At 37.5% G+C, this 16,996-nt stretch overlaps 1 protein-coding gene across 1 annotated transcript; it reads right to left on the reverse strand.

Moving 5' to 3' along the window:
* Positions 1–14,005: 14,005 nt before the first annotated feature.
* On the reverse strand, positions 14,006–15,496 carry LOC113236303 (piggyBac transposable element-derived protein 3-like). The gene is made up of 4 exons (XM_026472313.1): positions 15,347–15,496; positions 14,969–15,144; positions 14,492–14,863; positions 14,006–14,163 (listed from the first exon to the last, which is right to left on the reverse strand). Exons 1-4 carry the CDS (start codon positions 15,358–15,360, stop codon positions 14,006–14,008), a joined length of 720 nt encoding a protein of 239 aa, XP_026328098.1. The 5' UTR covers positions 15,361–15,496.
* Positions 15,497–16,996: the final 1,500 nt, after the last annotated feature.

The raw sequence follows: 16,996 nt of genomic DNA on the forward strand, positions 1-16,996 counted from the left end.
CACTCCGATTCCAATTATGATGTATATTTCCATACTGTGTTTTCGGATTTCACACTAATTTGGCACATAACCTACACTTTGGCACTTTAAATTCCGGGCTGCGTTCCAAAACAAGGTTAAAGCTAGTAAGCGAAAGGTTGGATCGAGTTCCAACTTCTGTGTAAACAATATATGACCAGTTATTGGTAATTACATATATTTTGGAACACTGCCCTATGCGTTACATCAGTGGCCATGAATCTTGGATGCAAACAGGATTAAACGGCGTTGTTATAGGGGAAATTATAATAAAATCAAATTCGCGTCCGTTCATTTGTCATTTTAACGAGTTTTCACCAATGTGAATCGTGTAGACGACGGTATGTGCGGTAAAAAGAGGAATTAAACGGTGAATTATACGCGAATTTCCCCCCTCACAACCCGCAGCCCTTCCTCTGTTCGTGAGTGACTTGGGAAGCTGGTGTAATTCCAATCTTTGTCGGTTGTTACGTTCATGATTTACATACGGCGCGGGCCGTGATTTTAATGGAATCATTCGTAGCGTAACGGCTGTTTTGCATACAAAAACTCGCGTTTCGGACCGGAATATGTTGTTTTAGAGGCGAAACGACGAATATTACAAATTGGTTTTTGAACGAGTGCTCGTGGCGGAATACTAAATGAATTGGAATATAGCTTTTTTTGTTGGGTATGCATTTTCAAGAGATTTACACACGATACAATATACAAAGATGTTACACGTCAAACAAAAAATTTGCATAACCGTTTTAATATTTTCGGCGCTGGATATTTCTTCGCTCTGTATTTATTCTTCACATGGTTTATTAATTTCAGCATCTGGATCGATTGATCGCTATGCACTCTCGGAAGGTCCAGGAATGAATCTACTTCTATAAAACAATTTTTATAAGATCTACCAACTACCAGCGAAAAGTCAGTATTTTGAATTTACCAACTAGTTTTCACGTTATTGACCTAATGTACTACCACCTCGTTCTCGAAAACATACTGATTCATGTTTTTAGAAAATATTTTCCAAACCTAACAACGACGTGTTTACTTCATATCCCTTGTGTGCCTGAATGTTAAGGCAGATTTTATCCATATTTGTACCTATTCAAAATAATGAAGCCACTTTTTTCTACTGAGATTATATTTTTGTAAATCATATCATCAATCGATCGTCGTTATCTAAAGGTGTGATAGATAATATATAGCTTATTTTTTATAATAAATTTCAAATCATTTGAAAAAATTAAAAAAGTGCTTTGGATTCAACAGTTCCCGATAAAAAAAGATAGAATCAGAGCACGCAGTCGCAAATACAGAGCTTTATTTAGGTATATTAGACGTGTGGCAAATCATTTGTGTCATAACGTATACGTTTCTGCGTTATTTTAAAGTTCTGCCATCGTAGGAGCTTATTAATTATCGAAAGGATCCTCTGTTTGGCCGTTTGTATAATATTAAAACAAAAAACACAAACAACGCTCAGAAAACGGAAGAAAAACACTACTTACTTCGTCGTGTGTTAATAACGAGTTCATTTAGCAATAAAGAGACGCAATCGCGACAACTCTTGACATAGCTGTTCATCAGAATTACTGACGTCCGCTACACATTACCGGAAATGCTGAGACGAGGCAACTTTTTGCGAACTGTGTCAGGCTGTTTTCTTCCTTATTCTGATTTATGGCGTATATTTGTGAAAATTTGGTTAGGGTGCTTTGCAATAATATTGGACATAACTATAGTTGACGACATTACCGCCTCAGTCAGTCATCCATCAGTCACCACGCGATCTGTAAAAGGCCTGACACGTTGGTTTGTTTGAAAAAACAAATCCGGAAAAATACATCCGGAATAAAAGTTTCATTTCTAACAAGAACTGGTTTTTTAATTATGTATTATCATGGCATGTCACAACCTCGTAAAAGTGGTACAAGCAGCGACAACTTGCAGGGATGCAGCTACGGAGTACGCAATTTTACGAGGCATACAGCGTGCGTCTGCGCATTGATAATCTCTAAAGTAAATTCACAACTGACAGAGCATGTCGGAATGTACCTCTTTTTGAGAAAAGGCTCAAAAGTTATTAACTACTGTATTTCAATACTTTAATAGCAATGAATGGCGGTGATTGAGCAGGGGGCAAGGGCGCGACGCGCGGGAATATTGTCCCGATGATGGCAATCACGAGGTAATAGTTTGCCGTCCATTTCGCCATTATTGCTTGTTGTTATTCTCACATTCAATATACGCGGATTTAGTAGAGACGAAGCCGAAGAGCCTTGAACACCATCGTAAAGTTACCTGCTTATCGGTATTCACGGAGAGTGTACGATGGAATTGCATGATTTGATTCCGCCTTCCCCTTTCCATCATCGAGGGACTAGATGTGAGCTAGGGTTCCACCCTTATGTTGTGGATAAGTCCAGGATTCGCGAGATGAGAGAGAGTGGAATTCCTCACTTGCGGACTTGTTCCCCGAACGCTATAACTCGGACCTTTTCAAGGTGAGAGTAAATAGGCATTATTTAGGTGTCTATGCTACATCGTTGACTTCTTCGTCACTTTCCATCACGTGTGTTGGAGGTCAAATTCGCACTAATTTTTGTAAAAAAGAGCTGTGGTGCACATACATTATAAGTATACACCAAATATCAAAATAATGGAACTCTATTGGTCGATTTAGATTACCTTACCTTCCACTTCCTTTTTAGAGTCAATAAATCCAATAATCATTGGTAATTTTTGTTTTTAGATTGGTTGGATGTACAAAGCGTTACGGAAAATTGAAAAATTGGCAGTCTACAGATGTTTTCTTATTCTTAGAAATAAAAGTCTTTTGTTTTGGTTTTATTATCTAGAAAAACTTTATTCACAAAAGAAAAATACCGTGATTCGAATATCGTAAGCGAGAACGCCCGTCAAGGGCAACCAAGGTCCTCTCTGCAACACAGGCATATAGCCTTCTCATGATAAGGACATCACTACTAGCTTTAGTGATGAGATGATTTATTACTATGAGTATCTTCACATAAGACAAAAGAATACAACTAAGAGAAGTCCTCGCAACCGCTATTCGTAGCTATATTTCACAACCAGGCGAACATAAATCATCTCAGCAGCTCTGTCGATAAATCGAACATTTCCTACCATTGTGTTTCAAACGTTCGTTAGATTGAGCTTAATATAAAAAGATAATAGAAAGAGAGATCTTTATTTGTCGCTGTCCAGCCCTACAGAAAACGAATGACAAAGTTTTTTTTTTAATATCAATTCGCCAATATTGCTATGTTTGAAAACGATCTTTGAAATTAATACTACTCGTTATTACAATACTTTAACCTTTATAAAAATGATTTCATAGTTATCAGAAGAATGGAATTCGAGTCCGCGACAGTATGTAACAATTCTCAGCGTATGTTGGATATCGCGCAATGGACGGCAAACCATGCTCTCGTGATTGCCATCATCGGGACAGCAGGCGCGCGCGCCGCGCCCTTGCCCCCTGCTCAATCACCGCCATTCATTGCTACCAAAGTATTGAAATATAATAGTTAATAACTTTCGAGCCTTATCTTAAGAGAGATACATTCCGATACGCTGTCTGTGTATGTGCGTATACCATTACATTACGAACTCAACTAGACGAATTCGATTTGTAATACAAACACTACAGACGAGCAATAGCGTCTATCGCACCTGTTACGTAGCAATTAAAATGGACTAACACGGTGTGAAAGTCCGTCTCGGTTATCGTGAGCGAGATTGTAAATGTTTTCCATATTGAATGGTTGAACAGTTGTACGCTGATCCAAAAGACTTAACTTCTAAACTTCATAGTTTAACTCGCCGACGTTGACGTTGTTTTCTACAGAATATGATATATACTTCGATGACTCTGCCCATGAGCACCATCAGCTCATTCCGCTCGTCCCTTTTTGTCATCGGATATCTAGGCGTAAGGCGGGCTATCATCCCTACTAGGTCGATATTTCAGTACACAGCCCAGAAATGGTATCCCTGCCCGTGACTGTATTTCCGAGCAAATACGATCCGAGTATCTTTAACGTGCGACTCTTCTGGGCGTTTCTATCTTTGCTCCAGGGCAAGATGGTGGTCAAAAGCAAGTCCATTTATTTAAAATATATGTATATAAGCTTTAAAGGTTTCGATCAATGCTCGATACATGGTTCAACATGAAAATAATAAAATCCCAGCAAAATTATTACAAACATTCGACAGTGTTTGCGTCTAAAGTAAAATGTTCCAATACACGTGTTTTCTACAAATATCTACCGAGCACAGAAATAGTCGCATTTCCTATCGTGTTCTCGTCGAGAATCAATTACGCACCAACGCCGAGTGGAGGCTAGATTAACAAGAGGACTCTGAGCCCATTGTCAGTGTTCCCGGACCCTCGGCAGATACTCCAATCTATGTATTACGTCGAGTTCAACCATTTTACCTTGTAATTATATACCAAACAAACACGTGTCAAACTGAAGTCCACGGCTCTTCAAAGAGTGTTTTTTTTAGAAAAGATTATTTAGCTATAATCGTTATGTATGCCAGGTGGTATGGAGTTCGTAGTATAGCTACAATATAAAGAAAAATAACGCTGCCCACCGCAAATGTATCCCGATATCGCTTCCATGACACTCACAATACTTTAATTAATACACTGATTGGTATTAACATTCTAATAGTGAAATCAACGCATCTACCAATAATTGGAACATTTTGATTCGTAATCCAATAAGTACAACCCATGGACTGAGAGGGTTCCCGCCACCCATAAGCGGGTTATCGTGTAGCGCCTAACAGACAGATGGTGTGATTTGCATTTCGAAATGTACACGTCTCAGCCTAACAGTTGAGTTTAAAGCTCATTAGAGGGAGTAATATTCAGATTATGGTGATTTGCACTACCTATCTTAAACACAAGTTAAAGTTTCAGAGTTGCTATCAAACTACTGGATACGATTCGCTTAGAAGAGCAAATTAGAGGTGTTATAGCCGCATGAAATACCCGTAATTAAGCAATCACATGGGAAAAAAATTCAAACGGCTCCCCGCGGCACACCCTCGCCCGCATAACCACTCTACCAGCGAGCGTAGCGGATAATTAAAGACCCGCAAAGCGCGAACGCTGCCGCTGCCGGCTTGCTCGCCGGCATTACGCCCAAAAGCTCGTGCTTCGTGCATTTGTCAAAGAACTCGGCGGACACTACGGCGCGCAGGTACGGGGATTTTCGTCAACGTATCACGGAATAATAAGTGGAAATAGGTCGAGTGGGTCGCGCCGTTGATAAATAGGACATGTCATAAAAGCGCACTATTATCGTGGTCGTTTATTTTGTACACATATTTACTACTCATCCCAGGGATCAGGTTATTTTGGATTTTAGGGAAATAAAAAATACTCTAATTGGGTCACATGTTTAAGTGTTTATGTTTTCCAAATATATTCTTATACATAATAATAATAACGCATACACTCGACATAGCCCCGCACTAGGGAAACCCTGTGTCGCGGGTGCCATGGACACACACATAGACCACAAATTACACCCAATCTCATGAGAGAAATAAATGTAGGCCATACAAATATTTCTCTCGGCCCGAGAATCGAACCTGGGACCTCTGCGTGGCAGTCCGGCATGGTAACCGTTTGGCCACGGAGGCAGTTAAATATACGCATAATACGCATATTATGTATACATTGCAGATAGAAAGGTTGGATCAAGCAATGTGCTAGTTTCCCAATCAAGTGAGTGTTTCACGTAACATAGGTTAGCTGTTCCGCCACGCAACCTTTTCGTATCCAAGCCTTGGCGCACACTTATCTATTTTCTGAATATTAGGCCGGTGCACACATTTGAGATGTACTGTACTGTTACTAGTTTCAATTGTTACAACTTCAGAGATAAATAATACTAATACATGATGTGCACTCTACTCAATGCTCACGTTAGGATTGGAGTATAATTCAAAGCACTAGAAATCATACTCGAGTCCTTGCCATTAGGGTCGTATTTCCAGTGCTTGAAATCATACTCAAGTCTGCCCAAATCCTGACTTGAGCATTGAGTAGAGTTCTGGAATACGACACTCAGACACACACCAAAGCTTTGAAAAACTTAGTTTTATTGAGTGCAAATTTGAACGCCTTTTTCTATTTTTATTGTTTTCATTGCATAAGTAAACAAATGCAAATGGATAGCAGCCACAAAGGGTTGTGCTGACAATATTATTTTAAATAAATGTGACTTGTGTATATTATTTATTTATTTATGTAATATGGTACATTAAGTAAATAAATATGAAAGCGCGTGCTGGTTCTAAGTACTCAGTTTCCGTGTAGCCTCAAAAGTGGCATTACTTTCGCAGAACGCTCTGTATCGGTGTACTTCCATTACATATATTTTTCTCCGGAAACCATTTGCGACGAACGGAACAGCCCGGATGTGTTTTTTCTGGCTTCTTTTTTTCGTTTTGTTTCTTTTGCCGTGTGTTACATTGTTATAGTTCGGTTAACCGAGTACGTTCTTTATTGTTCGAATTTTGGAGCAAATAAAATCCGAGCGAATTATTATCTATGATACAATTTTATATATTTTGTTTGAATTAGTGCGGTGCAGCGATGTACCAAATTCAAATTTGGAAGAAATACGTTAAACATTTATTGACTATTCGGAATCTTCTAGAATATACTCACACTCCTTTGTAATTTATCATTGCCGGGGTCAGAGGTTCGGGATAAGATAGCGGACAAAACAGTAGTAATACCAACGTCCGTTACAAATTTTAAGGAAGTTTTTCCTTGAGGTAGTCAAACAAAAAGACGTTCCGGCCGATGAGAAGCGGAAATAGCAATCGCCTTTAGGCGTTTGTGATTCTTACGAAGCAACCTTGGTATCTACGATATTGGTGGCTTAGCGGTCAAATTAATTCTACTAATTAAAAAAAGGACTAAATTGCTTATGGCCTGAGTGTTCTGGATAGTTAGTCCCAGCAATTAATTTCGTCTACTTTGAGACCAGGTAACGAGTTTGGTAGTTTGGCACATTGTCATAATAACTTACTGTAAAATGATTCATATTTGAGAGCGGTGGTAGCTCAGTGGGATAACAGTTGTTTCACAATGACAGGTTGACGGTTCGATACCCTTGACTTTAATTTCTAAGTTAATCATACGAAAATGTTTAGTAGCAATACCCCTCTTCTCGCAAATGTTGAAGGAAAATATCGTTCACAATCCTTAGAAAATGCAGGAAGTCCCTAGACCGCATAAAGTCAGCGTCGCGCTCAGTGGAAGAGAAGAGATCGTTATGGTAGTGACCGTGGTAAGCATAAAGTTGGAAAAGCGGTTTTTAAAAACAGTTTATCGACAAAGCATGAACAGCTCCAGTCAAGGAACTTTTCTAACTTTACCGTAGATTTCTAAGCTCTTTGGCAAACCCTCCAGTGCGCCCGAGAGAGGATTTAATTCCGATAGTTGCCGACGTTAAGTAATAGTTAACGTTATGTGTAACCCATTACCGTACTTTTTGTTGTCTCCCCTCTTGAACTGCAAGTCTCAACTACGTCCGAGCTGTAAATAAAAAGTGTGAAAGCAGAAGACGGCAAAATAACATTTCGTAACAAGAGTTAATCAAATTCTATTTCAATAATGGAATAAAATATATTTTGTATCATGCTTTTAGCAGTAGAATGTTGTATGATCTATAAAATTTAAGATATTGCATAATTGCACACAGTACTTTTTCAAACAATAAACGTCTTAACATGAAATTTGCCGATACTTAGTTCATAAACGCCGATCGTTTATCAGATCGACATGACGAACTCTAGAAAGAAGTGAAACTTTTTTCTCCGGATCAAATCAACATGTCTGGTTCCTTACAGGACCCATGCACCTCAAACCATAATTTGTCAAAAAATAATAATCAAACGAATTTCAAATGTAGAAAAATCATTTGCAATTCGTAGCGACCGCGAAAACCTAAAAGCTCGACATTTAAAAAGAAGTTTTAGAGAAGCAAAACAATTTGACATTACATTTTAGAACAAGATAATCAACGAAAGTTAAAAAATATCGTAACTAGGCTAGACTGGATATGTGCAGGGAGTCTGTTTCACAACTGCGCTGCACGAGAAGAAAAGGAGTTAAAAAAGAAGTTTGTATTAGTGCTATAGGTAAGTATAAGTAGTGTCAAGGGTTGAGACAATTAGTCCTTACCCTCTCCTTGGAAAGGAGACCAATGACATGACACAAAATCAACGACTCGGCGAATTTGTCGTAATATGCACACAATGTGTACTTCCAACATACATGGGTACCGAGAGTGAAATCAGTGTGCAGCAGAGATTAGTGGGTGATGTAACGTTAGAGCCCTCTTTGTGCCTAATTACCCGGACTATAGCTGAAGACATTTGGTTTAAAATAAAAGCGATTATCAAAAATGTTGAACATTCTTGTACTTAAGAATGTTCAACATGTCAAGTTGTATTGAGATTGTTGTGAACGAGTTCGTCCAAACGAGTCATCCAGGTTATCGAGACGGACTGTGGCCTAAATCCTATCCTTAGAGGAAACCCGTGCCGAGCAGTGATGTAATGGGTTGATAATGACGAAGCTTATATTACTTATTATTAAGTAAGTATTTAAAATGTAGACAAAGTACCTCTTCATCTGACAACAGCAGTAGAGCTCTTTGTGAAAGAGTTCATACAGGAAAATACTGGCACCACACTTACTTATTTCCTTATTATTATTTATTATTGTCTTATGTATTTCCGTCTTAGCAGTAATGTGAGAATTACTAAGCAAGGGTGTTCATGAAACTACAGTGCAAGCAGTGCATCTCAAATATTTGCGAATATAGCTCTGCATACCACCAGGTGCACGACTTGTCCCATCACTAGATATAATAAAAAAAAAAAACAATAAACCAATAACTACAAAATGTTAATTATATTCTTCATAAATAAATCTGGTGCAACTTAGTACTTACATAAGTCTACTAACATTCTTTATTTCCACTTAAGTACACAACAACGATTACTTGTCCGTTGATATTTCATAATTTCATAGACATCAAAATTCCGTTTATTTAACGTCATTCGGTTCTTGAGCTACGGCTCAAGATGGTTGTGAAGTCCTAATCAATCTAGTTTTGAGGGTCTTGGTCAATCGAGACGGTAACATACAAGGTGGCGGTAATATAATACATATCACCGCATGATATATTATATAACAAAGGGGTGAATTGCAACTCGAGGTTTAAGCGACATCTGAGCTGATACACATTTAATACCGGATTTAGAAGATATTTCTTAACAAACTTCATTTTGGAACCGACGGTTGAAAAAACAAACACGGTTGACTGTGACGATGAGACCTGTAAAGGGCCCGAAATGCCGGTTTGTTTGAATAAACAAATATACGCGATTTAAATCCGGAAAAATGGTTTCATTTCCTATGTGTAACAATCGCGCAAACCTAAGAACTCGATAACTTCATTCTGTTTTCTGCAAAGCTTTGACTTGCTTTTATAATCTCCAAATGCAAGAAATTTCTAAATACAGACAATAAAATTATTTTAAGGTAGAAGATTCCTTTTAGGACAATGGTTCCTTTTTGTAGCGACATTGCGTTTTTTACTCGACTGCCCCTTAAGGAGGTTAATATTCAGTTGGATAAAGTGCAACATTTTGCGAATAATATCTTCGCCATTACCATCACGTTTTTTTCTCCATTTCTCTTCGAGATGGCAGTTATAAGCGCAAACGTCATCCACTTCTTGAATGGGAATAAGATGCACGCGTTCGGTTGTCAAACTAAATAATTACAAAATTTTTTTTCATGATGCCAAGGAAGGGACGAACAAGTCGAGCGCCTGCTGGTAAGCGACAAGCCTGTTCATGACATTTGCGAGTGACACCTCAATCGCAAAGATCCGAGGAGCCGCTGCGACCGTCGCCCTGAGACATATTCAGCAGCACTGCTGCAGCGCGGCTAACAGCGTCTAATTTGAACGCGCCCTTAGTTGACCAGTCCCATATGCCTGTTGTTTCACCAGTAACCCTTACCTTTCAAAACTTAAACACAGTAATGCCCTAATTACTACTTGGCGGCAATTAATTTTATTTTTGACTTTCTCGTAATTAATCAAATGTGTATAATTTTTTACTGCATAAGTTGTGTACACTTGTAAATGGATAGCAGTTGCAAAGGGTTGTAAAATGTTATTGTAAGCAAATGTGACTTGTGTGTCTGTGATTGTACCATATTTAAATGAATAAATAATACGCTATATTATTTTACTTACACCAAACGTAAGTCAGTTGTAGAGAGAGAAGTAAATATCAAGTCTTCGACGTTAACGTGTTTCAGTGATTACACTACACTGCTCAACACTTATCTACATAATATCGTATGTACAATAGTTGTCTATATTGTGTTCTGAATACAAATGTGTTCCTGTTACGTCATCGCGATTTGCTTTGTTTCTTACGTCATAACACGTAACAAGATATGATGGATATTATACAAACGGAGGCAAATAAAGAAAAATGGATTTGTAAATCGGATTTAGGGCGAACAATTTTCACCACGGGGATATAAATATAAACGATAATTTATGTTTATTATATTCAATAGATGTGTCAGTTCCGTCACAATTTAAATTTACACACTCAGTTGCAAGACGGTATTCTATGAAATTATGACAAAATCACCAATTTTGGGTATGATCAGCAGTGAACAATTATGAATTGACGTAGAGTAAGCACAGTTATGTGTGTTCTGTACGGGTGATACTCCTGTACTATATTACTTTGATTAAGTGCAGGTCCGATTCTCAAGGTCCCTTGGTCCCAGGACCAAGTGATTTGTGTGATAATGTTGCATATTTTATATCCATTTATTTTCATATCAAAATTTGAAATGTAAATATTTACGAGTTCTAGGCTAAAGGATCATATTAGTACTATACTAAGCCATAACACGTCCCACTGCTAGGCAGGGATCACTTTCATACTATAGGCACACGAGCCTCGATGTAAATACACGAATCGCATTAATACAAGTACCAATTGTTTACACATACCCGAATAGCAGGATAGTCGTACACCAGCACAACTATCGCGGGCTGAGTCTAAGTTTAAGTACATAGGTGCTGGCTAACTCCTGCCTAGTGCTTAGCCTGTTAACTAGTGACGAAACTTGGGTGACTTGGCGATGTCTGATTTCAGACTTTAGGGCTTTTCGACTTTGCCGAGTTATTTTTTTAAAGAATGAATTTTCAATGTTGATATTAAGAGTTACACTCTGAGAAAGATTTAAATAAATAACAATTTTCAGGCACCTACACTCATATTTCATTTCTTTTTTTGACAGGATAATTCTGCCTCTAAGTATTATTTGTCACGCCCACAACACTTATTTGTATTGCTTTTCCCGTGAAACGAATATACGCACTGCGATGAACCTTTCTTAGTACCCAAAGCCACGCACTAAGTCTACAAAATTGTTGGGCCACACCACGATAAACACCAACCCAAATATGTGTTTACGCAATATTCATATGTGACAGTAAGCTTCGTTAATGTTAGGCATCATAGCATATCAATAAAGGTACTCAACGAATAATTGTCCATATTTTTGTAATATGGTTCAGCGCATAGGGTTTTTCCGATCGCAAACGTGAACAAAACGCGGACAAAATGTAGTAAATAGTATTTATACAATTACACACAGCAAAAGTGAACACTTTACATATGACTAATGGTTCCAACAGACTGCCGCCAACGGAAGGCAGTTTCCACCGCGAATGCCGCGGAGCACGTTTTCATCGCACCGCGCGACTGTGGCAACGGGTACGAATACCGGGCGAGAACTGCCGTAGCGTGCGGCACCGAGGCTGATGTGCGGCAGATCCGGCAAGTCGGTCAACATAGTGTGTACGAGCCGTGAAAAACATAAACATATTCGCGATCGTACAAAGAGCGGTGCTAGCACAGTTAGAATACTATTTAGTACCAATACCTCTTGCTAACGGTAAAGGAAAACAACGTGATGAGAAAAATTCTCCCCTTAAAGGAGACACGTACTCAGTTTTAAGATGTATAACGTGTTGATGCTGACGATGAAAAGCTACAAAAATACGGTGTCTGATCAGCTGACGCTTAGACACAAGGTACACTATTCAATATTATTCGTTTTTGCTATTTGTAGGTATACAAATTGTTGAATGTGAATTGGATTTGATCTAGTTATACATGTATAGACCGACCGGCCATACTCTCGTGCTTACTATACCTTTACTTGAAATGCATGTATAGTAGTACTAGTTCATGTATTGTATCTGTATGTAATTAGTTGGTAAACTTATTAAGGAAAATAAATGAAAATTAATATACCAATTACTTTCAAGTACCTAATACAGACTAAACATTAGAATATATATAAAAACAAAAGCCAAACATAGCCGTATTTAATGGACTCTGCGGAGCATAACCGACGCCGAACAATCGGGCCGGCCATAATACGCGGTGAAACTATTATCACCACGGCTGGATTGAACACATACGCACGCAGAGCCCAATAATAGATTTTCAATTGTACCAGGATCGCATCAGTCGGATGAGGGATTTTTAGGCGCGACTCGTTCCGCTGTAGGATTATAATATGAGTACTGTATATTTGCCAGGGTTTATTGTCGGATGTATTGTAAGGCTTACAGAGCCATAAAATTTTACTATTCAATATACGACAATAGTGAAACAAGACTTGTTAAAGCATAAATTGTTACTATTTTATTTTGTTACACTATTGGTACTGTCTTCAACGTAGGTTACCATTTGTATATATCACACGTTGAAACCAAAACAGGGACTAAAGGAAAATGTTGCGAGATTTCAAAACCCTTAACCCAGATACTCCTGAAACTAATTGACATCATGAATTTTTATAATTTTTCAGTATGTTTTTATATGAAGGGCAAGTGTCTGCAGAAAAATGTTGAAAAAATTTTAGGTCGCCCGGAAAAGCCGGGAAACATGCGGTGTTATAACACCTGGTCGGAGAATCTACTACTATTATCATATACTATTGCAATATATATTGAAAAGGTTTTAAATTGAAACAGAATTTCGGTGTTCGATCATTTAATCCAAAATTACAAAAAAAATAATTATGCACGGGTATGGTACGACATAAAACACAGCTTCGGATGTAAATATGTGGTACATTTTTTACGTATAAAATTAGTTTTCTTCTTGCAAACTTTACACGTCAGCTGTATGTCTTTGTATTCAACCAAATGGTCTATTTTGTCATATCTAGAACTTTCTCTGTAATTGTTCGGAGTGGGGCATGGTCCCCGTTTTTCGCTTTTCTTATTAGTTTCTAATAAACCTCTTGCCACCACTCTACGAAAAGTTAGATGATCGTACTGGCCTCCATTGTATTTATACAGTTGCCACGCGTTGTGCAATGCCATATCAAAGCAGTGACAGATGAGAGGAAAGTACCACTTCTTACCACGAATGGATGTACGATAAAGCCCGATATTTTGATCAGACCTATCAACGCCCCCCATGTTCTCATTATATTTTTTAATCAAAAAAGGCTGATCAATATGTATATACTTTTTAAGTTCTTGTGAAAAACGTTTTACTTTGTGTAATGGTTCCACATTTTCTACATTAGAAGTAACAGTGACTACACTGTTGTCGTTCCATTTACACACCAAGATGTTGTTTGGTCTACTTGATTTGAATTCGAAGGTTCCCCGCTGAGTCTTTTTGAAGATATTATTAGCAGGCAGAGGACACTTAGACGTTCTGTTTTCCCGGATAGTACCAGTTGCCTTTAATTTTCTAATGCTCAATTCATGAAGAAGAGGAATTGACGTGAAGAAATTATCAAAATATAAATGAAAATGCAGATTTGGTCGATGTGATTGGAGCACATCGGCGAACTGCAAAATCACACTTCCTCCCAGCCCAAACTGCTTATATGGTAGGGGCAAAGTAGTTGAGTGCCCTTGGTACGGATCAAACCATAACACATATCCCAGTCTGGTTGCACCAACCCAAAGTTTGTATCCCCACCGTATAGGTTTTCCGCGTATGAATTGTTTGCAGCTGTGACCGCCATAATATGGCACCATAGCCTCGTCGATGCTGTAGTTTTCTTCCAAAGGAGCCATTTCCAAGAACTTTTTGTTTAGCAGATCAATTAGAGGTCGCAACTTAAAAAACTTGTCATTTGAAATACAAATCTGTGTATTGTCACAACAATGCAAATGCGACATTATAAAAGTAAAGCGGTCTCTAGAAATCGCATTGTAAACAAGAGAAAAATCAGAATCTGCCGACTTTTCCCAATACATAGATCGTCGAGGCAACACCACATAACCGCTCAAAAAAAGTATGCCTACAAAGCATTTCATTTCGCTAGTAATAATATTGCCCGTTTTATTCTTTTGACCCGCGTAAAGATTTGTATAATGCACTAGTAGTTCGAAGAAACTTTCATCAAGCATAACTTCCAAATAGTACATGGGGGGTTGTAAATTTCGTGGACCCTGGTCGTCGCCCCATCTTTCATAATCTCTTGGAGTGTGCCAATTTCGCCAATTATATTTTTGATCCTTTCGTACAGTAGGTTGTACTATATTGTACCGTGATTGCGATACGTCCATGACAGACGAACTATCTGTGTTCGGGAAATCACTACATTCAGTACGTCTTAGTTTGGCAAACTCAGATAGTGGTATATGATCCTCTTCATCAGAAGACGGTTCATCGTATTGGCTCTTTGCCTCAGCTCTAAGATGCGAACCTGAAAATGCACAAAATTATATATTCTACGATTTCATAATAAAACAACAATAGAAACTCACTTGCAGATAGACTTAAAAATACTGTGACACATTTTAACACAAACCTGGAAGATTGTGTAGTGTAACGTCATCTTCTTCACCCGAATCTTCATCCGTTACATCCGCATTGGCGTTTTCCGGTGGTAAAATCACTATGGAACTTGGTATAGGTACATCATCGTCAGCGTTTTCCAATTCCTCTATGATTTCGTGGAGTTTCAGGATTTTTTTATGCTGTGGCCTAAAATGTTCATAAACATACAAGTTAGACGTGGATTATACGACCAGGTGTTATAACACCGATTGCAATTGATCATAAAAAAGTCACAAACATTTGCAATTTTGCCAGAACATCAGTAAATAACATTGTGCCTAATAGTTATATCTTATAGAATAACAGCAAAAATATAACGCTTTATAAACAAATTTATGAAATAACTTACCTTTTCGAAGACATGTTTACACAAAAATTAATTATCAGAATACAAACTCGGAAAAAAATTATAAGATGCAATAAAATTGCGATATTATACACATTCAATCACTGCTTGATATGTACTGAACGCGCAAAACAAAGAAAAGTAACGACCGATCAATTTTTATCAATTTTATTTGCGGGTATATGGAAGTCATTTTTAGAGGTGTTATAACACCTGGTAGGAGTAAGTGGGTTAATGGCCATTTTCCGAATGTTAATTATTTCGCTTACTTTTTCGTGACGTCATTTTGGTTTCACCGTGCAAATGTTGTACAATAAAGAAAATATAGCTATTTACAGTAAGTTCATTAGCTGCATCTTAGCTATAGCAGTGTTATAATTATAAGTTATACTTCCTAGGCAGGGTATAGGTTAAACGACACTTATCCATTATGTTACCCCGCAATCAACTGCCAGCTTAAAAGGAGAATTTAGCAAAACCGAAAATCTGTCAAACATAAAAGATAAATCTCTCAGAGGGCTCTCGTAACAAACGTCACAAGAGAGAAGAGAGATGAGAGCACGAGATAGAAGTGCATGTTTACTTCTGTTCGAAATTTATTAATGTATGTATGTAAACACTTTATTGTACAACAAAACAAATTAATAAAGAAATAAAACGTTATTGTACAAAGGCGAGCTTATCCCATAAATGGATTTCTTCCAGCTAACCTTTGAATAATTAAAAGGAAAGTTGGCTCCTAAGCCGGCAATAAAATCTAAAAAAATCATGAAATTGAATGCTACATACTCAATAATTACAAGAATAAATGTATACACGAATATATAATATTAAGTAAATGATGACACACTAATACATACAAAATATATAGCAAAATTAATTCACAAAATAAGACTATAAATAAATATGTGAAATCTCGTCCTAATTAAACTAATAATAACGCACACACTCAACATAGCCCCGCACAAGAAACCCTGTGTCGCGGGTGCCATGGACACACACAGACAACCACAAATTACACCCAAGCTTACGAGATAAATAAATCGCACCCTTAGTAATATAAGGGCACAATCCAAAAAAAGTAGATTTTTGGGAAATTTGGGAATTGATAGGGACTTAAATAATAAATGGGATCAAACTTATATAGCTCCATATTTCTGTTATATTTTTTGTACTATATGGGTCTAACTTGAAAGTGTTTTTTTAACTTGCTTGAAACTTATGGAATTTATTTATATATTTTTTTTTTTTATTGCTATTTATAATACATTTATCAAAGAACAAATCTGCCAAATTTCATATTTATAACTTAAATAAACAAATCTGCCAAATTTCATATTTATAACTTAAATAATAAGAATGTTATTTGAAAAAATAGGTGTAATGTAGGAATCCAGAATCTTAATACGCGATTTCCCAAAAATCTACTTTTTTTGGATTGTGCCCTTATATTACTAAGGGTGCGAAATGTAGGCCATACAACTATTTCTCCCGACCCGGGAATCGAACCTGAGATCTCTGCGTGGCAATCCGGCACGATAACCGTTCGGCCACGGAGGCAGTTTAAATATTTTGTAAATTAAATGTAAATATTTTGTAAGCTCTAACATGACGAGTCTGAATAATTTATGCCTTAATGCCTGCCTTATGGCA

The sequence above is a fragment of the Hyposmocoma kahamanoa genome, unplaced genomic scaffold (assembly GCF_003589595.1).
Source record: "Hyposmocoma kahamanoa isolate Upper Pololo Valley unplaced genomic scaffold, ASM358959v1 91, whole genome shotgun sequence".
Lineage (NCBI taxonomy): Eukaryota > Metazoa > Arthropoda > Insecta > Lepidoptera > Cosmopterigidae > Hyposmocoma > Hyposmocoma kahamanoa.